A 27,947-nucleotide genomic window follows, 5' to 3' on the forward strand; every position below is an offset into this window, starting at 1 on the left:
TTGACATCAAGTTTTGTGCTATTAACATTTACACTGCTTAAAATGAACAATTAAATTGAAATTGATTTTCTTACGCTTTTGTCCCTAACACAGCATAAAAAAAAAAAAAAAAGTGAGATTTTGAGTAAGCTGTACTTGGCATTAAACTCATTATTTTAAAGTCATGCCCTCTGGATAGTACACCAGGTGGATATTTCATTAGGTCTAAATTTTGTTTGTGTTAGCTGCTATTATATGAAAATAATGTCTGCATTAATTTGCTAAAATGGGTGTAAATCTTATAAATTTTTTGTTTATCAGAAAGTTAAATGAAGTTCGAAAGAGATTGAATGAGCTAAGAGAATTAGTTCATTATTATGAACAAACATCAGACATGATGACAGATGCTGTGAATGAAAACAGGAAAGATGAAGAAACTGAAGAGTCAGAATATGATTCTGAGCATGAAAATTCTGAGCCTGTTACTAACATTCGGTAAGAATTATTTTTGGGATGTTTTTCCAGCATATTCATTCTATCTTGATAGTTTTAATGTGGGAACAAAAATACTTCATTAGAGTATTTACTATTTGCCTTTTATTTAAGCTTTTCTCTTGTAAGTCTACTATTTTGGTCAGTGTAATCATCTTTGCCCTGTGAAGAAAATGAATAGAGAAATATGGAGTACAATTGTTCAGTAAATTTACTGTTTGTTAGATTGAATTTGAGTAAATCATGAGATGTCTCTAACTTAGCATTTTGCTGTCTCTTTATTTTTAGGTGTAATTTTCATTTTTTTCAGATGTTTTTCTACTTAAATAGCACATATGCACGAGTTAATGAAAAGCAGGAGTCAATTATTCAATTTGAATTTTAATGGAATAGCCAACCATGTTCTTGGTTTGGAGTTATTTTATTGGCAGTTCTAAACTTTGATTTCTTTCTCTCTTTTTTTATGCCTTAAATAACTTCAGGCTGTTTTCTTTCTTCTAGAAATCCACAAGTAGCTTCCACTTGGAATGAAGTAAATAGTAATAGTAATGTACAATGTGTTTCTAATAATAGAGATGGGAGAACAGTTAATTCTAATTGTGAAATTAACAACAGATCTGCTGCCAACATAAGGGCTCTAAATGTGCCTCCTTCTTTAGGTATGACTGACTATATTTACAGATAATTTAGCCGTGTTATTCTTACAAAGTGGGTTTTTGTTCATGTGTACTCTTAAGTTTATTTTTTAAATTACCAATTTTAATTATGCATGTTTTCAGCAGATTGTCGATATAATAGAGAAGGAGAACCGGAGATTCATGTTGTACAAGGTGAAGATGATGAGGAAGAGGAGGAAGAAGCAGAAGAGGAGGGAGTCAGTGGAGCTTCCTTATCTAGTCACAGGAGCAGTCTGGTTGATGAGCATCCAGAAGATGCTGAATTTGAACAGAAGATCAACAGACTTATGGCTGCAAAACAGAAACTTAGACAGTTACAAGATCTTGTTGCTATGGTACAGGTAAATACTGCTTGGTCTTCTAAAAACCTGTTTGTCAGATAGTATAGTCTTAAGTAAAATGTGCGTATGATAATTACTTTGGTTTAATTATACTAATGCACTTATATGTGAGGTTTAAATTTTTAGCACTTTACACTCTGTACGTCAGAGGTCAGCAACCTTTTTAAATTAAGAGTGAGTTGGTTAGATACTTGAGGCTTTGTGGCGATACAGTACGTGTCACAACTTCACAATGCAAAAGCAGCCATACATAATACATAAATGAGAATGATTATTTACCAACATAGCTTTATTATAAACAATATAGCTGCTTTTATTTACAGAAACAGAAGAGGTTTTGTTGTTTTTGTTTTGCTGACGACTCTTGGCCTTGTATCATGTAGAACTTGCAGCATCTCAATGAGGTAGATATTAAATAGGTTAAAGAGATCTTCATTGCCAAAGTTTATATGACTGTCCAAGCCAGAATTCAGACTTCCTGATACCAGAGCCTGAGATCTTAACCTACTGTATGTAAAAGAAAAACCATATGTTACTCAGTAAGGTTAAAGTTAGAACTATTAATCATAAATTTTAAAAAGCAGTTTATACATATTTTGTGTTAATCGTTATGCAATTAACTATAATTGTATAAATATGCTATTGTATATACAAATGTAAAAATACACAATTATAGTTAATTACATAACGATTAACACAAAATATGCATACACTTATAATTGTATATACAGTAATAAAATTATAGTTAATTATATAACTGTTAGCTTATCATAAAGGTGTTGTATATATAAATCATATAAAATAGTTTTTGTGTATGAAAAACTCAAGTTTTATTAACAGTTTCTTTTGAAATGCTGTGTACTTTGAATTACTCAAGTGAAAGGTGAGTGTGCTCTCTCAGTTCAAAAAAGTACATATTTTTATTTTTATTTATTTATTTGTTGGGGACAAGGTCTTGCTCTGTCACCCAGGTTGGAGTGCAGTGGCATGATTTTGGCTCACTGCAACCTCCATCTCCCGGATTCAAGCAATTCTTCTGCTTCAGCCTCCCGAGTAGCTGGAATTACAGACATGTACCACCACACCTGGCTAATTTTGTGTTTTTAGTACAGATGGGGTTTCACCATATTGGCCAGGCTGGTCTTGAAGTACTGGCCTCAAGCAGTTCTCCCACCTTGGCTTCCCAAATTGCTCAGATTACAGGCAAAAAAAGTACATAATACTAGTAAACTCCCTCTTCACCTCCATTAATACTCCCATTCTTCTTCACTGAAGTTGCTAGGTCTTATCTGTGCAGTTAGGTACATCACTATGCACCTGTTTTTTAAAAATACATGACGTTTTGTGCTATGTTTCTTTGTTTTTACAAATTGTATGTATAATACACTAAGTAGTGGAGCTTTTTTCCCCACTCCACATCCTGTCAGAGAACTTTCATGTCAGTATATATAGTTCTATATAATTATAAGTAATTAAGAAACACAGATATGATAATTATAAAATGTTAATACTGCATATATATACACAATACATGTAGTTATTTTTAGTTGCAGTATAGTTTCCGTATATTGAAGAACCTTAATTTAGTTAATGTGTAATAGCGTCTAGTTAATATATACTTGTTTTCTGTCTTTCACTATTTAAAAACAATGCACCAAAGAACATACTTGCACAAGCTTCTGTGCATTTGTGTTTTTTAAGAAAGATTTGGGGAAGTGGAACTACTCTGTCAAGAGTTTGTGTACATTTTAAAGGACACAACTTAATTGGTCTCCAGAACAATTATTTTTCTAGAGAGCAATTTTCTGTATGTATTTCCATGTGTATTTATATTTCTATATGTACAGAATTTTTGGTATGTATTTATATTTTTCTATACTTTTTATATTTTAAAATTTTAAATATTTTTTAAAAATATTTTACATTTTTTATATTTTTTATATTTTATGAGAGTTCATTTCTCCACACATTGATTACATTTTATTTTATTGATATACTGTAGCTTGTTTAACCATTACTGGAATTGGCCTTTTCCAAATTTCTCAATTATAAGAAGAGTTGTTGAGGTGAGATAAACATGTATGCAAATACAAACGTGTGTATATTGAACACGTGAATATACGTGTGTATATTGAACACGTGTAAACATGTATACAAACATGCTTTCTTTACTGCTTTAATCTTTTAATGTAAATTTTACAGACCAGTGGTATTTACTAAGGTGTGAATTGAATAATGTCTTTAGGTATCAAGATTGTTTTAATGTAAAGATGCTCTTTCAGGATGATGATGCAGCTCAAGGAGTTATCTCTGCCAATACATCAAATTTGGATGACTTCTACCCAGCAGAAGAAGACACCAAGCAAAATTCAAATAACCCTAGAGGAAATGCCAATAAAATACAGAAAGATACTGGAGTAAATGAAAAGACGAGGTATGTTAAGCTTTTGGCCTTCATTTAATATAATAAAAATTTAGTGCCTGTTTTGGAGAAGGTACTCAGCTAGGTACTGTGTTACGTTGTGCCTAATGCTTCATCAGATTTTATTGGAGTCCATAAATATAATGTCAATTTAATTGTAGAGAGAAATTTTATGAGGCTAAACTACAGCAGCAACAGAGAGAGCTAAAACAGTTGCAGGAAGAAAGAAAGAAACTGATTGACATTCAGGAGAAAATTCAAGCCTTGCAAATGGCATGCCCTGACTTACAGGTAATTATGAAATTTATTTCTACTTGTCTAAAAAAAGATGTTTAAAACCTGATGTCAACTGAAAGTACTCTTCTTTCTTTTTTTTTTGATAGAGAATCTCGCTCTATTGCCCAGGCTGGAGTGCAGTGGTGCGATCTCAGCTCTCTGCAAGCTCTGCCTCCCAGGTTTGCGTCATTCTCCTGCCTCAGCCTCCTGAGTAGCTGGGACTACAGGCACCCACCACCACACCTGGCTAATTATTTGTATTTTTTGTAGAGTCGGGCTTTCACTGTGTTAGCCAGGAAGGTCTCGATCTCCAGACCGCATGATCTGCCCACTTCAGCCTCCCAAAGTGCTGGGATTACAGGTGTGAGCCACTGTGCCTGGCCTCTTATTTTCTGTATAAGAGAATATTTCTGTAAGATACAAAAAAAATTAGCCAGACGTCGTGGCGGGTGCCTGTAGTCCCACCTACTTGGGAGGCTGAGTCAGGAGAATGGCCTGAACCCAGGAAGCAGAGCTTGCAGTGAGCCAAGATCTCGCCACTGTACTCCAGCCTGGGCGACAGAGCAAGACTCAGTCTCAAAAAGAAACAAACAAACAAAAAAAAAAACAAAACAAAAAAGAAAAGATATCTTTGATGATATCAAATAATCAGTTAATAATATGGGAAGGGGATAATAATTCCTTCTGATATTTTCCCAGAGTTTATTGGGTAGCTTTATCTTCAGTTAGGTTGTGTTTTCAAAGAAAGGAAAACACATCAAATGTGTTTATTTTCTAAACCCTTGCCTTTCCTACTTTAATCCTTTTTCTCTCCTTGTCTCCAATCTAAATACTGTCTAGAGAAATAAGTTGCAAAGTTGGGTTGAGTATACAAAATTTTCCATTATGTTTTATCCCTATTGTTTCTGTTGTTCCTGAGGGCTTGTGTTTGTCAGCCTCAGTTTGTGTTTTCATCTTTGTTTTCTTATTTCAAGTTATCTGGATGATGATGGTAATTGGGGTCTGATAGCAGATTAAATATGGCGCTAGAGCCCTAGTGCCATATTTAAAGTACCTGCTTTTATTAAATTAATATAATTGCTTTAATTCCTTGTAACTTTTTTTGTGAATTCCTTTTTAGCTGTCAGCTGCTAGTGCGGGTAATTGTCCCACCAAAAAATATATGCCAGCTGTTACTTCCACCCCAACTGTTAATCAACACGAGACCAGTACAAGCAAATCTGTTTTTGAGCCTGAAGATTCTTCAATAGTAGATAATGAGGTATTGTAAATTGTACTCTGTTGTTCCTGAGTTAGTCTTTTTTTTTTTTTCCTCTTTTTTTTTTTGTTCTTCAGTAAGGCACATCTTAAGAAAGGAAACTGAATATCCCTGAAACATGTTTGTAAATGGTAGTCTGTTTTGTGCCTTTTTTAGTAGACACAAAAATGTGATTGTAGATTATAAGAATATAAAAAAGACAAAACATTTTGGTTTTTAAACTTTAATTGAAAAATAAGTTTTTGATAACTTCTAAAAAGTAATTATCTTTTAAAAATATTTGTGTTCTTTATTAATAAATATTTGGCAGAAATATATACAGGAGTAGTTGCAACAAATAGTAATCATTTCAGTTAGACCTGTCCTTTGATATTTTATTTATATGTAATTTGTAGAAAATATAATTTTTCCTAAATAATTTCTAAAGTATATTTGCATTCTACTTGTTTCTATTAAGAATCAATAGGCCAGGTGTGGTGGCTCACACCTATAATCCTAGCACTTTGGGAGGCCGAGGTGGGCAGATCATGAGGTCAGGAGTTCAAGACCAGCCTGGCCAACACGGTGATACCCTGTCTCTATTAAAAAATACAAAAAAATGAGCTGGGCGTAGTGGTGGGCACCTGTTGAGGCAGGAGAATCACTTGAATCTGAGAAGCAGAGGTTGCAGTGAGCCGAGATCACGCCACTGCACTCTAGCCCAGGTGACAGAGTAAGACTCTGTCTCCGAAAAAAAAAAAAAAAAGATTGCCTAATTTTTTTGTATTCATAACTAAATTATTATTTTAACTTTTATGGACATCTTACTGTGGAAAGGAGAGAATGAGAAGAGAAAGCTTTGTTGATACTGACAATATTATCAGTCTTTTACTCTTTTAAGTTACAGCAAATCCAAATATTTACTTAACTCTGGTTTCTTAAAAAAAATAGTTGTGGTCAGAAATGAGAAGACATGAAATGTTGAGGGAAGAGCTGCGACAGAGAAGAAAGCAGCTTGAAGCTCTGATGGCTGAACATCAGAGGAGGCAAGGTCTAGCTGAAACTGCATCTCCAGTGGCTGTGTCATTGAGAAGTGATGGATCTGAGAATCTATGTACTCCTCAGCAAAGTAGAACAGAAAAGTAAGAGAGCTGCATAAATCACTTTTCTAAAAACGTCACCTGCCAAAGATTGACCTGTAGGCTAGGCAGCCACATTTCTCCTCTACACCACAGCACAAATCTATTTCAGTGAGGCTACTATTTAACTACCACCTTTGTGACCCAAGTTAACTGAATCCATCCACTTTCTATTATGACTTCTTGTAGCATCAGCTTTCTCTTTTGTCTTAAAATTACTATGGCACTTGATCAAATGGTGATGTAGATTTTCTTGTGTGTATAAGCCTTATTTTCTTAAGTTTATAAAAAGAAAACACTTGATATTTTGTGGTGCTTTTTTGTCGAGCCAGAAATAAACAGTTTTTTGCTTAAATTGAGTATCTGCTGTTTGTAAGGTTCTTAAGGATCATTTTATTATAATAATAATTTAGTTTTTATAGTATAATAATAATTTAGTTTTAAGATTTCAGTTTAAAATGTCCATATTTAGAATATTTCTAAGAGTTGGTCGTCTGTAAGATCAGTGAATTATTTAGCTATATGGTAATACCCATATCTAAAATACTGAAATTTAGATGTGTTCATGACCTTCCCTTTTGATATCCTCAGACGGCATTTCTGGAATTTCTGGAATTTTGCACCAAGCCCTACTCTCTTCTCAGATGAACTACTTATATTTTTGGAGTCCCAATATGCATTTTACTGATCAGACTGTATCTTCAATATTTTATTCTGTTCTGGGTACTACACCTCTGTTCCTCTGCAGAGTTCTTCAGATAGTTTTGATGAGCATCTGGTTTCAGAATCATTGGTCTGGAGTTTTGCTGTCCAGTATGGCAGCCACTAGATATACGTAGTTATTTAAATTTAAATCAAATGAAATTAAAAATTTATTTTCTCAGTCATATTAGCTACATTTTAAGTGCTCAGTAGCCATGTGTACCTGGCATCTGCTGTATTGGATAGTACAGATACAGATTATTGCCATAATTATTCAAAGATCTGCTGAATGGCACTGATCTTGAAAACTCCCTCAGGGAAAAGTTAAGGGCAGTTTAACTTTGAGAAATAGTCCCAGGGGATATGATGATTATTTAAATTTGTTTGAAGAATTGTTTTCAGAAAGGCAAACTAAACATATTCTATTTAACAGCAATAGGGAGAGTGCCACCCATAGCATAGTTCCTGTGATTAAATGAAATTTTATATACAGACATGTATATTTATGTTTGAAACAATGTTTAGCACATAGTAGGTGGCAGAGTATTTAGCTTATCTCCAGAATGACATCTGTTTTATGTCTCTTAATCACTAGAACAATGGCAACTTGGGGAGGGTCTACCCAGTGTGCACTAGATGAAGAAGGAGATGAAGACGGTTACCTTTCTGAAGGAATTGTTCGGACAGATGAAGAGGAGGAAGAAGAGCAAGATGCCAGTTCCAACGATAACTTTTCTGTGTATCCTTCTAACAGTGTAAATCATAACTCCTACAGTGGAAAGGAAACTAAAAATAGGTTAGTTTCAGTATTTTAATTTTGTGCTTAATTCCAGAGGTCCAGGTCTTTTTGACTGACAGCAAGCACTTCTGCAATTCTCCAAGCCAACTGAATGTCGTACAATTCAGTTCAGTTTTTACACTAACTATTCAGTTAGTGCAGACTCCGCAAGTTAAGGGGCTCAGTTCGGTAAGACTGCCCTCACTTCAGACTTCAATTTCAAGTACTTGGTCCCCACGTTACCCACACTTCTGTCCAACATGGCTAGAAATTTGGGAGTTCCTGCAACCCCCTTCAGGTTTGCTAGAACAACTCACGAAATACAGGAAAACACTTACGTTTTCTCATTTCTTATAAAGGATTCTGAACAGCCAAATGGAAGAGGTGCATTAGAACAATGTATGTTTTGGGCAGGTGTGCAGAGCTTCCATGCTTTCCTCTGTGTCCCACCCTCCCCAGCACTTCGATGTGTTCATTGACCCAGAAGCTGGCTGAACTCTGTTTAGGGTTTTTTAGGAGATTTCATTGCTTAGGCACAATTGAGAAAATTGTTGATTGTTGGTGATTGGTCTCATTAGCAAAAATTCAGATCTGGTTGAAGGGGCTTGTTATGGATAACAGAAGACACTGTCACTTGGGAGATTCCAAGGGTTTTACGAACTCTGTGCTAGGAACCAGGCACAAAGAACAGATAGATACTTTATTATACTACAAGAATGTTGTTCCAATAGATGCAGGTAAACTGGATCAGTCTTCACTTGTGTTGTTGAGAATTAACCAAAAATAACAAATTGTAGATAGTGAAAAGGGTCTGTCAACAAAGATACTATTACATTGTTACTAATAATTATAACTGAAAATTTTTTCGTGAATTAAAGATGGTGAAGTAGATACAGTAGTCCACTTGATGAAATGCTATGTGGTCGAACTGAAAGCATGAAGAATGGAAAAGTACTTGTGACATAATGAATATTTTTATTTTGCAGAATACTTAATTATATGGACACTTCTGTGTAAAAACATTAATGAGAAAGACTGGAAACTAATGAAAACTGATAATTGTACAAAGCTAAAGATCTGGACTTTCTCCCCCCTCTATATTTTTTAATACTTTATATATTCTTTGAATTTAAAAGAGAATATTGGCCCATAGGCCAGAGTATCAGAGTTTATTGCTGTATTTTTAAAACCAAATTATTATGTGTGATGACTTAATGCTTTCAATCTTTTGTTAGGTGGAAGAACAATTGCCCTTTTTCAGCAGATGAAAATTACCGTCCTTTAGCCAAGACAAGGCAACAGAATATCAGCATGCAACGGCAAGAAAACCTTCGTTGGGTGTCAGAGCTGTCTTATGTAGAAGAGAAAGAACAATGGCAAGAACAAATCAATCAGCTGAAGAAACAGCTTGATTTTAGTGTCAATATTTGTCAGACTTTGATGCAAGACCAGCAGGTAAAATTTGCTGTGAAAGTGTATTTTTCTTCTATTTTTATAACTTTTGAAGCAATACAAATTTTTCTCAAGTCATCAGTAACTATTAACAAACATTTTCTTTCAATAGACTCTATCTTGTCTGCTACAAACTCTTCTCACGGGTCCTTACAGTGTTATGCCCAGCAATGTTGCATCTCCTCAAGTACACTTCATAATGCACCAGTTGAACCAGTGCTACACTCAGCTAACATGGCAACAGAATAATGTTCAGAGGTAATCTGTTTCTTAGAAGTATTGCGACTGTATAAGAGCTAACATTGAGCAAAGGTTTTACAATTAGCTTCTGGGAGAGAAGAGCAAGACCAAATTGCATATTTGGACGTTCTCCGTCCCTTGAGAATTTTATGAGTGGTGATTTGCCTTATATTTCCCTTTAATACCATGGATTTCTGTTTTTATAAATTTGTTACTAAATTTTACACTTACATTTTGGCAAATTTTATGGTGTGTAAATTGTACCACAGTGAAGCTATAAACAAACAAAAAAGTGAGTTTCTTAAGAGTGTTACTGACTGTCGGACAGAAGTACTAAGTTCATTTCTTGTTCCAGAGGGAAGGTTACTGAATTAAGCCTCTAGACCAAGCACATATTATTATAGTATCAGAGCAGTTTGTCTGCATGCTTTTGAATCATTTTTTACATGTATTCTTCCTGAATGTACTTTATATATGGTAATATAACTGATTTTTAGATTACTGACTTAAATTTTTGTAGGTTGAAACAAATGTTAAATGAGCTTATGCGCCAACAAAATCAGCATCCAGAAAAGCCTGGAAGCAAGGAAAGAGGCAGTAGTGCATCGCACCCTCCTTCTCCCAGTCTATTTTGTCCTTTCAGCTTTCCAACACAGCCTGTAAATCTCTTCAGTATACCTGGATTTACTAACTTTTCATCATTTGCACCAGGTAGGTGACTTAACCTGAAGAGAAAATAAATAAAAGCAGTATTTGAGAACATAATTTGTCTCTTGCATAGATGTTTTAACATTTTCTTTTGGAATGGGGTAGAGAATGTTTACAAAGAAAGTTACAAACTCTTTTCTATATATGTACACATGTACATATATATGTGTGTGTGTGTGTGTGTGTGTATATATATATATATTTTTTTTTTTTTGAGGCGGAGTTTCATTCTTCTTGCCCAGGCTGGAGTACAATGACGCGATCTTGGCTCACGGCAACCTCTGCCTCCCAGGTTCAAGGGATTCTCCTGCCTCAGTCTCCCGAGTAGCTGGAATTACAGGCATGTGCCACCACGCCTGGCTAATTTTGTATTTTTAGTTGAGACGGGGTTTCTCTGTGTTGATCAGGCTGGTCTCAAACTCCCAACCTCAGGTGATCTGCCTGCCTTGGCCTCCTACAGTGCTGGGATTACAGGCATGAGCCACTGCACCCAGCCTACTTTGTTTCTTTTAAACCAAACTTTAATAATATGGTTTCTAATGAAATTAAGTAAACTACTTAGCAATGATTGCTTCAACTATTTATTAAGAGGAAAGAGAATTAACCTGTTCATTGGCTGCTGTATACTAGGCACTATGTAAAACGCTGGGAGAGTAAAGATGAGTAAGACAGTGCTCTTCTAGAGGAGTACCATGTCTTGTTAGGTAGATAGTAATAGACTAAAGGAGAGCACATTTAGCTTAAGCTTTTCTTTGGATGTTTTTTTTTTTGTGTACTCATTACATACCAGGCACGATGTGAGTTACTGGGATCTAAAGATGAGTAACTGATCCTTCAAGGAATTCAGGGTCTAGTGAGGATGCTATTAATGAATGCTTACAGTACAGTGCCACGGGTGCCGTAACAGTGGTGCAAATGCTGGGGAGTGTCAGCAAATCAGTCCCCCCCCACCCAAAAAAAAGTGATATTTAAACTAAAGAATGAATAGAATTTATTTCCAGAGAGATTAGAAATGAAAGGGCTTTCTAATAAATAGAACCACTTAGAGTTATAAAGCAATGAAATAATATATCACTCAGGGAATTTAGAGGTATTTAAGCGTGGCTAGTATTTAGGGGAAGAGTAATTGATGTGGTTGAAGAGTGGCAGAGACATTTTATGATGTGTAAAGAAGCTTCGGTTTTATATTGCAGATGAGGGTGCCATTGAAGGACTCTGAGCAAGGGATAACATGAAATTTATATTTTAGAAAGATTATACTGGTGAAAGTGTTCAGAAGTTGGAGGAAAGGAGTAGAAGATATGGCTGGTGAACAGAAGACTGTCATAATAATATGGAAAGAATGATAGCCTGGCCTTAGGCCTTGTCAGTAGGGATCAAGAAAAAGGAGTGACAGAAAGACATTTTAGTGATAGAGTGAATAAGTTAAGTGACCGATTGATTATATGAGGTGAATCATGAGGAGGAGTTAAAGGTGTTGACAGGGAATACAGGAGGAGAAAAAAGGTTGAGGGGGCTTTGTGAATATATATGTGTGTGTGTGTGTGTGTGTGTATGTGTGTATATATCACAATATATATGTACTCAATACTTCTTATACATGTGTATTATAGTGTTTTGCTTAGCAATGTGTATATATATAGTTGTATATATATGTGTGTGTGTATATGTATGTATACCACAGTGTTTTTTTCTTAATGAGATTTTCTTTTTTTTTTTTTTTTTTGAGGCGGAGTCTCGCTCTGTCGCCCGGACTGGAGTGCAATGGCCAGATCTCAGCTCACTGCAAGCTCCGCCTCCCGGGTTTACGCCATTCTCCTGCCTCAGCCTCCCGAGTAGCTGGGACTACAGGTGCCCGCCACCTCGCCCGGCTAGTTTTTGTATTTTTAGTAGAGACGGGGTTTCACCGTGTTAGCCAGGATGGTCTCGATCTCCTGACCTCGTGATCCGCCCGTCTCGGCCTCCCAAAGTGCTGGGATTACAGGCTTGAGCCACCGCGCCCGGCCTGAGATTTTCAAGACAGTGTGGCATAACAAATTTAACAGGCTTTTTAGTTCTTGAGTGTCAGTTAGTATTGGCAGCAAACATCACATGAGTAGACTTTTAAGTAATAAGAAATTGCAAATGCTCTTCCTTTTTACTAAAATATACTTCATACCCACACCAACTGTATACAAAGGCTCTTCATTGTTTGTAAATAGTACAATTTTTGTGAAACCTTCCCAGTCTCTTTCCCCCCACGTTGTTAGTAGCCTTTTGCAAATACTTCTGATTCATAACAGTATTTGGTAAGTATTTAATTATATTCTACTTTCCCAATAAAAATAGAGTAGAAACAACATAAGCATAGGAGTAATGCAGACCCGAGATCTAACCATCTTTTTCATTTGTTAGACATTTGATCTGTAACCCTAGTTTCTCAATGGTAAAATGAGTGCAGTATCTATTTTATAACACTTTAAGTATTAAAGCAAATAACATGTAAAGTGCCTACAGTAGTGTGTGTCACCCAGTAATTGATAAATGTCAGGTACTATTATTTCTAACTTTTAGCTCTTAAGGGAGTGGGGATTATTTGTTGTCTTTGACCAATGCCTAAAACATAGTGGCCTGAGCTGTAAACAGTGATTAGATAAATACTAGCTTTTTTTTTAATTAACAATTTTTTGTTTTGGTATATTTGAATGGCATATTTAATTAAAACTGTCTTTTAATTTCATTTTAAAGCTAAAGACATTTCTTTATTTTTCTCTTACCCATTGATTTTACCGATTAGGTATGAATTTCAGCCCTTTATTTCCTTCTAATTTCGGAGATTTTTCTCAGAATATCTCTACACCCAGTGAGCAGCAGCAACCCTTAGTCCAGAATTCTTTAGGAAAAACAGAACATACGGCTTTTCCAAAACCTTTTGAAAGCAGTTCCTCTATTGGAGCAGAGAAACCAAGGTACCTGATTGTAAACATAGTCTTTCATTGCTTAAACATTGACTTTTGTGATTACATCTAATTATATGTAATTTGAAAGCGCAACTAGGGAGGACATTTGTGATGATTTGGCTTGATGATGTTGGAAACATGAAACTTTGACGTATCAGTAGATGAGATGCCAGATACTTCCTGGTAACCCTGGAACACGAAAAGTTCAGTTTGGAAGGATGTGGCATAACTCATAGGATTTCTTTAGTCTCTGATTTGATACCTGTCTAAGGTTAAACCAGTTTGCCGTTCACTGACTTAGGGTTGGAAACTAATATTAACTGCTAGAAGATAGTTGTTAAATGATGATCCCTTTTTTTGATTCCTAGCTCTTGATTAGAATCACTTCCTAAAGCCTATTCAAATAAAATGTTGAGTACTATTGGATTATAAAAGCAACTTTTGCCTCATAAGTTTTGAGGATGCGTGGTATTAATCATAGTTAGGATTTCTTTTTCCTCTTTGTTTCTTACATTTATTATTTTTTAATGCTATAATCTTCTGAAACACAATTTTTGACTGAATGTGAAAGATTGGCTCAGTTGAAAATCTCTCAGATGTATCTCTCTGATTGTCTTTCCTACTCTGTAAAAATATATATAATTCACATTATAGTTGTCTTTAGCTGTGTGATTAGGAATGTCTCAGGCTCTTCTATTAGCATTTTGACACTGTTTAATTACCTAATCATTAACTGGGATTTTTTTTTTTTTTTTTTTTTTTACTTGATTAACCAGTAACTCTGAGAATTCCAACTTTATATTCACCACTAGGAATCCTGTGATCAACATCCCTTACTTTGTTGACTCCTTTTTTTAGTTTTTCTGTTTTTTCCTGTTAAATCTCATGTTGCTCTATAAAGGTATTCTTTTGTCAGAAGCCTAACACAGTGTTAGCTCACAGTTGCTCACAGTTGCTATTCAGAAATGATTGTTGAATGAATATACATCACAAGCAGTAAACAATTACTCAAAGCTTCAGTGAATAGACCTTCCTACCAAAATGTCCCTACTTCATTATTTTCCATGTTTTTTATATAGTTGATAGTAAAAAATTACTCTGGTTTTAAATTAGTTACTTATGTCTTTTTTAGAATGGATCTGAATGTCTAATATTTTAGATATTTGGCCTACTTCAGATTAGGCCTCCTTTCCCAAAATCTCAACTATTGTAATTTCACGGAATTAAATGATTAGAGATAAGAAGTCAGATAAAATCCTGTAGTCTTACTCAGGGGTCAGAAAACTTTTCCTATAAAAGATTAGTTAGTATTTTAGGCCTTGCTGGCCATATGCTGTTTATCATAGCCATTCATCTGTGACAGTTTTGCACAATAGCAACCATAGACAATATGTAAACATGAGTATGGCTGTGTTCTCCAATAACACTTTATTTATGGGCACGGAAATTTTAATTTCATATAATTTTCATTTGTCACAAACTATTTTAATTTTTTTCTTCCAACTATTTAAGAATATAAAAGCCATTTTTAGCTCTTAGAGGCCATGTGGAAACAGGCAGCAGGCTGAATTTGGCCTGTAAGTTATAGCTTTCTAACCCTTGTCTTGAGTTAAATCCTGTAGGTCACTGTCTCAGACTATTCTTAGGAGCAGTGGTGGTGTTCACACTAGGTTCTGTGATAAAGTTTTGGACTTCTTGCTCACTAGCACTCTTAAGAGATTTATAAAGCATGTTGGCATATTAAAAGTTCTGAGATATTTTACAGACCTGTTTAACTTTGTTTTATGTGTTTTCTCCCCAGCCTAGATGACCGATGAGTACCTATTAAATATTAAGGGATGTTAGTGTTCAGTAGATAAAATTTGCAAAATGACAGTAGACTAATAGAACTATGGACTTAAGGAGTGGAGAAATAAATTACTAGTTGAATGACCAATTGTTTTCACCAAATTCTTGTTCTACTTGAACTGCTTTAGGTGATCACAAATCCATGTATGTTCCCAAGCCCTCTGCTATAGCTCTTTCTGAGCCATTCTTCCAACTTTTTGTTCTTTTATGTCCCATCTTCCTTTGATTTTTCTTTTTGTTGTTTTTTTCTAGAGACAGGGTCTAACTTTGTTACCCAGGCAGAAATGCAATTGGCATGATCATAGCTTGCTGCCTCCTTGAATTCCTGGGCTCAGGGGATCCTCCCGCCTCAGCCTCCTGAATGTCTAGGACTGGAGGCACATGCCTCTGTGCCTGGCTCATTTTTAAAATTTTTTGTAGAAACGGTGTCTCACCGTCTTGCCCAGGCTGGTCTTGAACTCCTGGGCTCAAGCAATCCTCCTGCCTCGGCCTTCCAAAGTGCTGGGATTACAGGTGTGAGCCATCGCAGCTAGCCTGATTTTTCTTTCCCACTGTTTTCCATTGCAAATGCTAGATCTTTGATAAGGAACTTTGGCAGTAAAAGTGGTTTAGTGGGATGGGTCCAGAATTAAAACTAATTTAGTACCTTAGCTTATGTGATATTTGCATATTTAAAGTGTATGTTTGTGAAAACATTTCTATAGCCTGTTGACAGTTTCATTCACCTAAATCTGCTCAAGAGTAGACTATAAATTCAGTATATTTGGAGTTTTTGTAAATAAAGAAATCTGTAATTGTTAACTTATAAAAACTTGTTTTTGTTGGTAAGGAATAAAAAACTGCCTGAAGAGGAGGTGGAAAGCAGTAGGACACCATGGTTATATGACCAAGAAGGTGAAGTAGAGAAACCATTTATCAAGACTGGATTTGCAGTGTCTGTAGAAAAATCTACAAATAGTAACCGCAAAAATCAAGTAGATACAAACGGAAGAAGACGCCAATTTGATGAAGAATCATTGGAAAGCTTTAGCAGTATGCCTGATCCAGTAGATCCAACAACAGTGACTAAAACATTCAAGACAAGAAAAGCATCTGCACAGGCCAGCCTGGCATCTAAAGATAAAACTCCCAAGTCAAAAAGTAAGAAGAGGAATTCTACTCAGCTGAAGAGCAGAGTTAAAAACATCAGTAAGTGTTGAAATTTGTTGAATGTTGATCAGTGTAAATGTTGGTAATCTCACTTTGACATGTTGAGATATAGTTTCAGAAAGGCTAGATGTGCAGGTGCTGTGCTAGACTTAGTTGAACAGTCATTTTTAGTTACCTTTATATGTAATTTTTTTTTTTTTTATTTTTACAAAATAATATTTGAAATAGGGTTTAATTTTCTGGATTAATGTTGTAAAACATGGCATTTATTTTTGGTGCTTCTTAAAGCTTCTCTTTTGTAAGTTCTTGAAAAATTGCCCAAATGCCCACATTTTACTCTTTTTTCTCTTTTGCTGTTGTATTGGATCCTGCATCCAACTCTTTGGTCATGACTTTTAGATGGACTCTTGATTGGTGCATTTAAGGAAAAGTGGGCTTCTAAATATATTGCAGTTTTTGAATATCATATAGACAAAACAGTTTCAAAACAGGCTGGCTTTAGTCCTCCTGGAGCTAAACTTATATTTTACTCAATCTTGCCATTGAGTATCAGAGTTCTTTTAAAAAAATTTGTGAAGTTTTATTTATGGTGTTAGCTTCATACCTCTTACAAAAATATGTTTTCTGTGATTTTTGAATTATTTACCGAAGTATACTAGGTTAAAAATAGTTTTATTAGCTAAAATCTGCAGTGTTACAGCTGAAGGACATTCTTTTTATGTTTGCAAAGGATGGGCTGTGGCCTTGAAAGGTTGTTCTGAGTTTAAGGAGATAATATTTGGTGCTTAAGGCCGGGTGCAGTGGCTCATGCCTGTAATCCCAGCACTTTGGGAAGCTGAGGCAAGTGAATCACCTTAGATGAGGAGTTCAAGACCAGCCTGGCCAACATGGTGAAACCCCATCTCTACTAAAAATACAAAAATTAGCCGGGTGTGGTGGGTGTTCCTGTAATCCAGCTACTCAGGAGGCTGAGACACAAGAATCGCTTGAACCTGGGAGGCAGAGGTTGCAGTGAGCCAACATCATGCCACTGTACTCCCAGCCTGGGTGACAGAGCAAGACTCTGTCTGGAAAAAAAGAAATTGATGTTTAAGAACAAAGTATTCTAGGCTTATAATCAGAAAGTTTGAAATGCATTGCACGCTGCTAACTCCCTTTCTTGGGAGTTCACAACACATACAAGTATAGTAAAGGCCCTGAGAAATCCTGTAGTAAAAAAAATACACCTGTAAACTTTGGCAACCTTCATATTAATCGCTTTTGGATAATGAAACCTTTGAAAAATCTAATGAAAACCACAGATATAAAAGAGAACGTTGGCACATTTTAAAAAATTTCAGTAATTCATCTGTCCTTGAAGTCCTTGGCTCCTACCTTGAAGCCCATGTGAAGAATCTGACTGATGGTTTAAAAAGCAGATTTGAACAGTAGTGAAAGGGGTGACATTTTTCTTAGCATGTGTATTATCAGCCTTGAAGTAATTTTCTGGTTATAAAGGTTTAGGAGAAGCTGGTTTATTTAGTAAATTAATTGGTAATCTGAAGCTATTCAGAAAGTTACTGTGCTTTTCCAAAATTACTCTTGGTGCTACCAGAGAAGATTTAAGTAGATAATGGCCATTTTGAGACAGGGCCGTTAGGCAACTCAGAGCTTTCTATTTCCTAGTGCTTTACCCCCACAAAGATGCTCTTTGTCGTATAAATAAATGAAGAAAAACTGACATTTTAAATTTCAGCATCCTCTCATTCAAATAGTTAATTTGAATCTGATAGGGCAACACTTCTTAAACTTGAGTATTTCACACACATCTCCTTAGGAATACAGTTTAAGTGCAGATTCTTGATTCATTTGGCTTGGAAGGGACGTTGAGAGTCTGCCTTCCTAACAGACTCTCTTGTGTTGCCAATATTGGTCTGTGGACTATACTTCAAGTAGCAGATTTTAGAGGAACCTTAGCTAATTTATGGTTATGACCGCCTAACCCTAGAAATGCTGCTCTGTTTTTAGTTTTCAGAAACTCCTTTATTCTGAGGAATTACTTTTCCAAATACGTAGTTCAGCCTTTTAACTTCAAGATAAAGATTGACATTCTGATCTTTGTACTCTTTTCCTTCATATTGAAGTATGAAAATACCTGCTGGAAACATACAGTCAGTTTGCTCAGCAAGCGTTCAAGACCACCTGTTAGTGAATGCCCTGCTTTAAGGCACACACACACAAAAGGCTTGATAGCAGAATCAAACTATACATAGCAGAGCCAAAGTAATATGGGGTAAAATCAAATTAGCTAAATCCTTGCTATTCAAAATCTGAACCGTGGACAAGCAGCATTACATCATCTGGGAGATTATTAGAAATGCATGCTTTTGGGCCTCACCTTATGCCAACTAAATCAGTATGTATTTTTCTTTCATATGCATTTTAGCAAGTTTTTTTTTTTTTTTTTTTTTTTTTGAGACGGAGTCTGGCTCTGTCGCCCAGGCTGGAGCGCAGTGGCCGAATCTCAGTCACTGCAAACTCCGCCTCCCAGGTTCATGCCATTCTCCTGCCTCAGCCTCCTGAGTAGCTAGGATTACAGGCGCCCGCCACCTCGCCCGGCTAGTTTTTGTATTTTTTTTAGTAGAGACGGGGTTTCACCGTGTTAGCCAGCATGGTCTCGATCTCCTGACCTCATGATCCACCCGTCTTGGCCTCCCAAAGTGCTGGGATTACAGGCTTGAGCCACCGCGCCCGGCCATGATTTTTGATATGAAGATACGTACTTGAAAGTCTGAAAAGTACTGAACTGGACCACTGGTTTATGTGGTTTTTATTCCTTTTGTGCTATAGGAATGGTCAAGATTTGTTAGAAAAAAGGATTTTTACGTATCTTTAACCTCTGCCTCCCGTGTTCAAGCAATTATCCTGCCTCAGCATCCCGAGTAGCTGGGATTACGGGCATGTGCCACCATGCCTGGCTAATTTTGTATTTTCAGTAGAGATGGGGTTTCTCCATGTTGGTCAGGCTGGTCTTGAACTCCCAACCTCAGGTGATCTGCCCCCTACGACCTTCCAAAGTGCTGGGATTACAAGTGTGAGCCACTGCGCGTGGCCAATTTTTATTGTATCTTAAAGGAAGTGGTAAATAGAGGTGGGTGGGGAAAAGTGTAGAAACCCTTTCAAATTGTTACTACAGTAAGAAAAATATAGAGTGGGAAAGAAGCAGGATGAGAGGAATTGGGAACAGATAAGACAAATATTTCAGCATAGTGGGAATTACATTGCTGTCTTGAGAGATATGGTACAGCCAGTTATACTGTCCCATACTTACTAGAGTGATCCAAATATATATGTGTTTTTTGTGCATGTTCACATTCTTTCAGAATTAGCTTCATAAATCTCATTTAACTTTGTTTCCCATGATGGAAACGTGTTTTAATCCTTAGAAGGTCTTTATATGTGAAAATACATATTGCATGTGAGGTAAGAATTTATAAATTATGTAATAATCATCTTTTAAACTTGAGTTTAGACTTAGACCTTATGAGTAGAAGGTGATTTCCTGCCTTACTGAGTTTTTCTGTTACCAAACGTATTATTCGGTTACACTGTACTCTTCTGATATTATTAGAGAGTAGGGGCCTAGCTTTTCTTCACCCTTTTCTTGGAAAATTGGATAGAACTGTTAAGGTACTGACTTGTGGGTTCTTATTGTCCTTGAATCTTTTCATTTCTTCCTTCCTCCCTTTCCTTTTGCTCACTAATGAAGATGGACATGAAACGGATGTGAAACATTAGGCAAGGCAAGGCCTGACAGATTTGGCTGGTAAACAACCGGTAGACTTTTTGAATTTAGTCATTTATTAATTACTTAGGTAGAGAAAAGAGTAGTCCAAGGTGCCATTTCTCTGTGTCCCTTGTTTCACTCTTGAAAAGAGTGACACCAAAATAAAAGGGGCTGGCTAATGATTGTCCCTTGGATGGTGGGACACCGTGTTGCTGAGGAATCATTGCTATACTGCAGCTAAGCCTGTTCTTAGTCTGCAAATGTACTCTACAAGGGTGAGGAAGAAAGGTCTAATGTTTCATTAGAACCTGAGAGGAGATGGGAAACTCTCCTGACAGAAACATCCCGGGGCAAGAGGGAGGTGAGTGGAAAATGTCCATCCACATAGCAACTTCTCACAAGCCTCTCTTGTGCATGTTCCAGGATGATTCTGTGGCCTTCTGCCAAGACAGCTTGTACTGTGATTCAGACCTTAACCTCTCTGCACATGTGCAAGGTCTCTAGAGTGCCATGGCTGATCTGTTTCCCTTCAGTGGAGGCCCAAGTAGAAGTACTGTTTCTTCTAGTAATGTCAGCCCCCCATGCTGAGAAAAACAATGAGAAAGGGAAAGAGTAGTGAAGTGGCATAGGAGATAACATCCTTATCTCTCATCACAGTTACCCTCAGTAATGAACATCATGTGTTACTCTTGCTATTGTTACACTTTCTGGCCTAGCCAGTGTTTCTCAGAAGTATTGTTAACCTTCATTAATTCTACTCTTCCCAGATGATTACTATCAAGATATCCAAGAGAGAAAGAATTCAGTCACACATTAGTACCTTAACTTTGGAAATGTAGCCTTTGATGTTTTTAATTTGGGACTCATATATAAAACCATAGTTTTTTTTCTTTCTTCCTCTTTTCATAGCATCTTAATAATTATAGCCTGCCTCTCCTCACAGTTTCAGCTATTTTGGAGGATGACTGTATGTATGCCTTTTTAAAGTACCTATTGTGACTCCCCAATGAGAATTCTGTATATACCACATTACCTGTATTTTAATTTTGGTTAAAATTTATTCAGCATTTTTCATCTGATATGGTAACACCATTTAAATGTATAATTTGACTTACATAAATGTTCATGTTAGAATAACATACTTAAAATTTTTTTCTTTAGAATCATTGTATGTTATTAAGTGAGCAATAGTATTACCAGTCATGTCATTTTACATATTACTTTTGGCACTCATACCCTTTATTGCTGGTTTTATATTAAGATCAATAATAATCAAGAGGCCTTTCAGTAAATTTCATGCAGACTGGGTGGCAGAGGCTAAACTTTAGTCTGAGAGACCAGTGAAAAAACTTGGAACCTAAATTTGAGATGATGAAGTCTTATATGATGGCCTTGGAAACAGAGAGGGAGGGTTGAATCTAGATGGGATATCACAGATAATAAATTGATAGTGTTTTGGGAAATTATTTGTTATTCGTAGACCTGCAGTGATCTGGAAGATGCAACCAAGGCTTTAGGGTCTGCTGGCTCTTTCCTAGAGTGTCAGGAGCATGGTCAGATCTCCATGATTCTTGGAGAAAGCTATGATGGAGGAGATCTGTGCAATTCCTCCTGTTATTGACCCTTCCCTTACCCCCAAGAGTAGCAATGTTTTGGACATGGGAGAGCATTAGTCTTCGCAGCTGAAGAGACTAAGCAGTAGAGAAGATTCCTCTCATAGTCTTGATGAGGGACTGACAACTTGCTAGCGAAAATGTTGCTTGACCACAGCAATGGGACTTCCATGCACCCTCATCTTGCCATCATTAAAGCTATCCAGCATTTGGGTCTAGCCTTAAGAGAAGGTAAGAGTCATAACTAGGCCAATGAAGATAACAGTGCATATAAAAGGGACCTAGTTACCAGAGAGAAAACAGAAGTAGACCACCGGAACAGGCAAAACCTAGTGAAAATAGAATTATTGAACAAAATATTGAACAAATACGCCTGAACAAAATAATAAGGGCACATAAACAGATTGAATTATAACAAATTCTTTAGAACTAGAGAAAAAATGATTTTAAGTTTTAATGTTTAGATTATTTGAAAAAGAGGACACGTGCTATTAAGTTCCAAATTACTGGCCTAGAAAATCAAGGGGGAAGAATTACGTCATTAAATGGAAGGAAACTACTAACAGATAAAATCAAAGGAAAACAATTAGAGGCTTACAAGAAGTTCTAAAGGAGAAAAAAAAAACAGGTGGACAAGCAATAACTAAATAATAGATGGGATGAAGAAAGACTTGAGACTGCAGATCAGAACAGCTGACAGTTGTCTAGCCAGGAGAGAAGTGAGGGAAACACACAAACACCTATGCAGAGTCTGGTAAAATCCCTGAATTCCAAGGAAAGAGTAAAAATCCTCTAAGCTTCCACATGAAAGACCAAGTTGCATACAAAGAAAAAGAACCAGGGCAACACCAGGGAATCTTCCTTACCACACAAGTAGAAGTAGAAAAAAGTGGAATGACGCTACACAGTTAACAAAGAACTGCAACTCAAGAACCTTGTACTCAGCCAAAGGACCCTCCACGTGTCAGAATGAAAAGGAGATACTAGTTTATCCTATCTGAGGAAACCTGAAGAAACAACCTATGAATCATAAGAGATTTTTATACAAGGGAAGATAAAGACAAGAGAGAACAGTTTAATAAAGGAAACAGTAGATCAGTCTCACTAATATAAATGCAAAAGTAAAAATAAAATATTAGCAAATTGAATCTGCCATTGTATCAAAAGAATTCTAGACTATCTACACTAGAGTTTATTTCAGACATGTAATGATGATTTGTTACCAGTAAATCTGTCAACATAATTTATTCTATCAAAGGGACAAAAGTCATAATCATAGCAGATTAGATAAAATTTGAAGCTATTCTCAAGGGAATTTGAAGTAAAATGGGTATAAGAAGACAGTTATGTCTGTAATCCCAGCACTTTGGGAGGGTGAGGCAGGTGGACTGCTTGAGCCTGGTAGATGGAGGTTACAATGAGCCAAGATTGTGCCACTGTACTTGAGCCTGGTTAACAGATTGAGACTCAGTCTCAAAAGAAAATAAAAAAAAAAAAAAGAAAACAAAGGCAGTTATTTAAGTGTAGTCAAGACTGTTAGCCAGTGTGCACCATTGTAAATGAAAATACTCCAGAGATATTTCTGTCTCAATTAGGAACTAAACAGGGATTCCTTCTGTACCACCATCATTATTTATCATTATTTGGGAAGCATTATGTCAAATAATTGGAATTATAATGGTAATAAATATTGGAAAAGGAAGGAAACAAATTTTATGTGTTTTTTCTAGTGGCATTTTTATATACTAAGCCCAAGAGATACTGGAAAGTAACTCCTAGTTAGTAACTCCTAGTTACAGTCTATGTAAATTTCACCTTCAAATCACTTTGAAATTGTATTTGGAGTGGGGTTGGGAGAAGGCAGATATACAAATGAAACAGGAGGGAAGGAATGTTGGTGACATTGAAGCTCAGTGGTGTTACATGGGAATTCACTACACTGTTGTGTTCACTGTTCTATGTTTGACTTTACAAGTAACAGTTTACAAGGTAAACTGTTAAAGTGACTGGTTATGGAATAAGTGTGTGAATATTTTTCTCTATTGTAATATCCAGTAGGATGAAAGTAGAGAGTAATGCTCTTCTCACAGTAGTATTCAAAAGTGTTTTGAGTGGGGGGCAGTAAAATATAAGGAACAGATTTAACAAGGAAAGTACTAGGTCTATAAAAAGCTGTAAAGTATTTTTGAAGAACATCAGAAAGATTGAACAAATATAAAAACATAACCATGTTCTTAAGATGGAAAAGATGGAAATGCGTAAGATTATTAAATTCCAGTTCTCCTCAGATGAATACATACTTTTAATTTGATTCCATTTTGAGTCCCCAGAGATTGTTTTTAAAGTTGAAAAAAAAAAAAACAAACTTCAAAGCTTATATGGAAAGACAGGTGCCCCAGAATAGTCAAGAAAAAAGTGAAGCTAGTAGGACTTGTCTTAGCAGATATTTGATCGTACTGTATAACTTGTGTTTCTAAATGAATGAAAATGGCATTGGAATAGCTAAGTTGAACAGATAAAATGTCCAAAAATAAAACCCCAAATATTGGAATTTAGTGTATTGACCGATGTATATTTTAATTCAGTGGAAAGAGGGTAGGTATAGCCACCTATCCATGTGGAACAAAAAAAAAAAAAAAAAAAAAGGAATTTCTACCTTGTGTATATATCAAAATATTTAAAAAACTTATAAATTTTGTAGAACATATGTATAACCTATTGGTGGATAAGACCTCTTAAGTCATGTCACATAAAAGATACAGTAAGAAAGGCAAACGTATTTGACTACTCTCCCTCTATAATGGATATTTGTATATATCGGATGTAATTCTTATGTTTCCTAATATTAAAAATTGCTAACTTGGAATTCTAGTAGAGATTTGGGGTCATTTAAGGTCTGCCATATACTTCGAATTGGAATATACTCATTAGGATGAGTATCAAAGAACAGTGAAGGTTAGATTTATTACTGTTACCCCATGCTTCCAAAGGGTATTGCAAAGATACCTCCAAAACATACTTACTGTTTTGTGTCCTGTTTATACCAGGCCTTCCTAGCATTCTAAATTGAGTTACCTGTACTGTTTGACTGTGGAAACCGATTTCCCTTTTAGTGTGAGTTAGTTGCAACTGATAACAGTTGTCACTTTTTTTACTCAAGGGTATGAAAGTGCCAGTATGTCTAGCACATGTGAACCTTGCAAAAGTAGGAACAGACATTCAGCCCAGACTGAAGAGCCTGTTCAAGCAAAAGTATTCAGCAGAAAGAATCATGAGCAACTGGAAAAAATAATAAAATGTAATAGGTCTACAGAAATATCTTCAGGTATGTTCTTTTTTGGTTTGCATTAATACAAGGAGGTTTTCAGCTTAGATTTGAAAAGCTATAATAAAGCAGGTTTTAAAATTGGTGTATCACACATATCTATCATGTGGAAGGTTTTATAGTGGAAATTATAGTGCACATTCCTTGATACTGAGAAATAGAAACTGAAAATATTTTTTGTTATACTGTTTAATAGTTTTGAACACATTTTAATAAAATTCCAAACAAAGGATAGTTACAGTTGTGGAACTCCTCATTTCAAATTCTGAATATCTTACCTGATTCAGAATTAGATATGAAATCATGTCATCCCCTGCTTCAGTCTTTTGGCTCACTGTGCCTACAGGATAAAGTCTGAATGCCTTCACGGAACATACATGGCCATCAGGGATTTGATTCCTTCCTGCCTTTCCAGACTCATTTCTCAACACCCTCTGCCTTGCACTTTTTTCTTTGTGTGGCACTGAACTGAAGTTTTTGTATAGCTATCACATTCTTTCTCGCCTCGGTAGCTATTTTTCTATCTCAAGTCCTTTCTACCTTTTTTGTAAGTTCATTTCTCTGCTGGACTCTTAATACAATTTTAATTCTGGAACTCCATTCTAGTCCATGCTCGGATAGTTTCCCCTTTCTCCTGTTTTCCTTGTAGCTTGTATAAACCTATTTTGTTACCTTAATCACATTATTATAGTATTTCCCTGTTTGTCACTTTTTGAGTCCCTTGGCAGCAGATAATATACTTAAGTAAGCACCAGTAGTTTCCTAATTTGTAAAGAATATCCCAAAGAAATATGGAGCGAGAGAGGCAATAACATGACATTAGACTATACTGGGTAGACCTTAATCTAGTAGCTTTCATTGGCATTAGTATAAAATGCATGCGTTTTTTGCTTAAAAATGATAATGGCAGCTATCTTTTGTGCCATGCTCCATTATTTTCAAATTACCAACAAATCTCATTTGAGCCTCATAATGCTGAGTTGGTTTTATTTCCATTTTTCAGAGGAAACATGGTCAAAGAGAGGGCACTTTTTGTTTTGTTTTTCAGTACTCATAAAGGCTCAGTAATATAAACTGGTACAACTTTTCTGGAAAGTTTCAAAAGTCATGCCTTTAATCCAGTAATTGTACTTGTAGTAATCCAACCTGAGAAAACCAAAGGGGGAAAAAAAAAAGAAATTAAGATTTAGCATTGTCTCAACAGTATGATCTCAACTATGTATATACGAAAATTTGAATGCAAAAAGGCTGGAAGAAAATGCATCAAAATGTTAATAGTGGTTTTATCATCTTTAAACTCATGAGCATTTACCATTTTGTAATCAGAAAAGAAACATCACAATTGTTTGCATTTTGAAACGAATTTCTTAAGCTCACATTGCTAGGAAGTGGTAAAGCTGAATTTAGAAGCTGGGCTTCTGTTAAGTCTGTGTTCCTTTCTGCAAAAATATCAATCCTATTCTCCTGAACCCAGAATTTTACTAAAATTTTATAATTTTCATCTCCTTTTACTCTCTCTACCAAATAGTGATATCTTCAAAAAATAGTCAAGTAGAGGTCGAAGGAGGACACTAAACTGAAAGTCTTAATTGGACATATACTTCAGGCCCTATTACTGTTACTTAGAGAAATATAATGATTGAATTTTGGTGAATTAAAAAATATTTGAATAGTATAAATATGTACAAGTTTACATATTTACATTCTGAAAAGATTAAAAAAAAATTTTTTTTTGAGATGGAGTCTCGCTCTGTCACCCAGGCTGGAGTGCAGTGGTGCGACCTCAGCTCACTACAGTCTCTGCCTCCCGGGTTCAAGCAATTCTCTTGCCTCAGCCTCCCGAATAGCTGGGACTACAGGCACGTGCCACCACGCCTGGCTAATTTTTTGTATTTTTAGTAGAGACAGGGTTTCACTGTATTAGCCAGGATGGTCTCAATCTCCTGATCTCGTGATCTCGTGATCTGTCCGCCTTGGCCTCCCAAAGTGCTGGGATTACAGGCGTGAGCCACTGCACCCAGCCCTGAAAAGATTTATTTTTAGTTTTAATCATTAACCTAAAATTCTTTATAGCATGTAAGGCATGTTACTTTTTGTAACTCTACTCATAACATATGATTATTAGAGTATAGCATAATATGACTGCTAGTATTAAATTATGCAGTCCTCTTCTCCCGTGGGTGTTGTGGGGAGGTTCACCTTGATGTGTATGCTTCTAAAAATGAGTGATAGAAGTTTATTATGATAGTCATCATAAGTTGCCTTAATATAGGTTTATAGCAAACCTTTTGAGATTTTTTTTCCTTGAGATTATTTTTAAGTAGAGCATAAACCTTAGTTCAGGCAAACAATTTTAAAGAAATTTGCTTATTTCTTTTTTTCATTCACTTATTCATGTTATAGACCCTGTCTTTACTACTCATACACATTTTATGTTCATCCTTATGTCTGCCCTTTCCTACAGCACATGCTAGGAGAATACTACAGCAGTCTAACAGAAATGCATGCAATGAACCGCCAGGTAACAATCTGCGTAGTTTTGGTGTCCACTTTTGTTAATTTTTTCCCATTGGTCCTAAAAGTTTTATTGTTCTGATTTTTTTCTTTTTAGATTTAGCTTAGAGTATATATGTTATGTGACTATTGTAAAAGATAATTTATATTCATAAAATTCTGAAGCCTTTCATTTATAATTATTGGTAAAATTGGCTGCTTTGGTTTTCATATTCTGTTAGTGTATTTAACACATTCATAAGGGTAATAGAAACCTTTTTTATGGTTTAGTACTTGATTTGAGGTTATTTTGTACTTCTTCAAAGCATTACTATTTCTTAGAACTAGAAATAGTTTTATAGTTTATTTTT

General features: G+C 35.8%; 1 protein-coding gene across 40 annotated transcripts in view; it reads left to right on the plus strand.

Annotated features, from left to right (window-relative positions):
* Positions 1-27,947, plus strand: part of PCM1 (pericentriolar material 1) — a 109,027-nt gene that overhangs the window by 32,742 nt on the left and 48,338 nt on the right. For 16 of the 40 annotated variants that reach the window (XR_004059230.1, XR_004059229.1, XM_030937348.1 and 13 more), the window contains 15 exons: positions 301-474; positions 973-1,130; positions 1,251-1,489; positions 3,772-3,923; positions 4,073-4,202; positions 5,308-5,448; positions 6,376-6,566; positions 7,861-8,061; positions 9,279-9,498; positions 9,608-9,753; positions 10,256-10,446; positions 13,220-13,391; positions 16,060-16,418; positions 24,919-25,083; positions 27,548-27,604. Coding sequence is in view for 38 of the 40 variants with exons in the window: in XM_030937348.1 (XP_030793208.1) it covers positions 301-474; positions 973-1,130; positions 1,251-1,489; positions 3,772-3,923; positions 4,073-4,202; positions 5,308-5,448; positions 6,376-6,566; positions 7,861-8,061; positions 9,279-9,498; positions 9,608-9,753; positions 10,256-10,446; positions 13,220-13,391; positions 16,060-16,418; positions 24,919-25,083; positions 27,548-27,604 (2,696 nt within the window). In the remaining 2 variants the exon portion in view is untranslated. The remainder of the gene's footprint in view (positions 1-300; positions 475-972; positions 1,131-1,250; positions 1,490-3,771; positions 3,924-4,072; positions 4,203-5,307; positions 5,449-6,375; positions 6,567-7,860; positions 8,062-9,278; positions 9,499-9,607; positions 9,754-10,255; positions 10,447-13,219; positions 13,392-16,059; positions 16,419-24,918; positions 25,084-27,547; positions 27,605-27,947) is intronic. The other 24 variants (XM_030937377.1, XM_030937384.1, XM_030937356.1 and 21 more) reach the window with 6 other exon arrangements.

This window comes from Rhinopithecus roxellana, chromosome 9, assembly GCF_007565055.1.
Source record: "Rhinopithecus roxellana isolate Shanxi Qingling chromosome 9, ASM756505v1, whole genome shotgun sequence".
In the NCBI taxonomy this organism is placed as follows: domain Eukaryota; kingdom Metazoa; phylum Chordata; class Mammalia; order Primates; family Cercopithecidae; genus Rhinopithecus; species Rhinopithecus roxellana.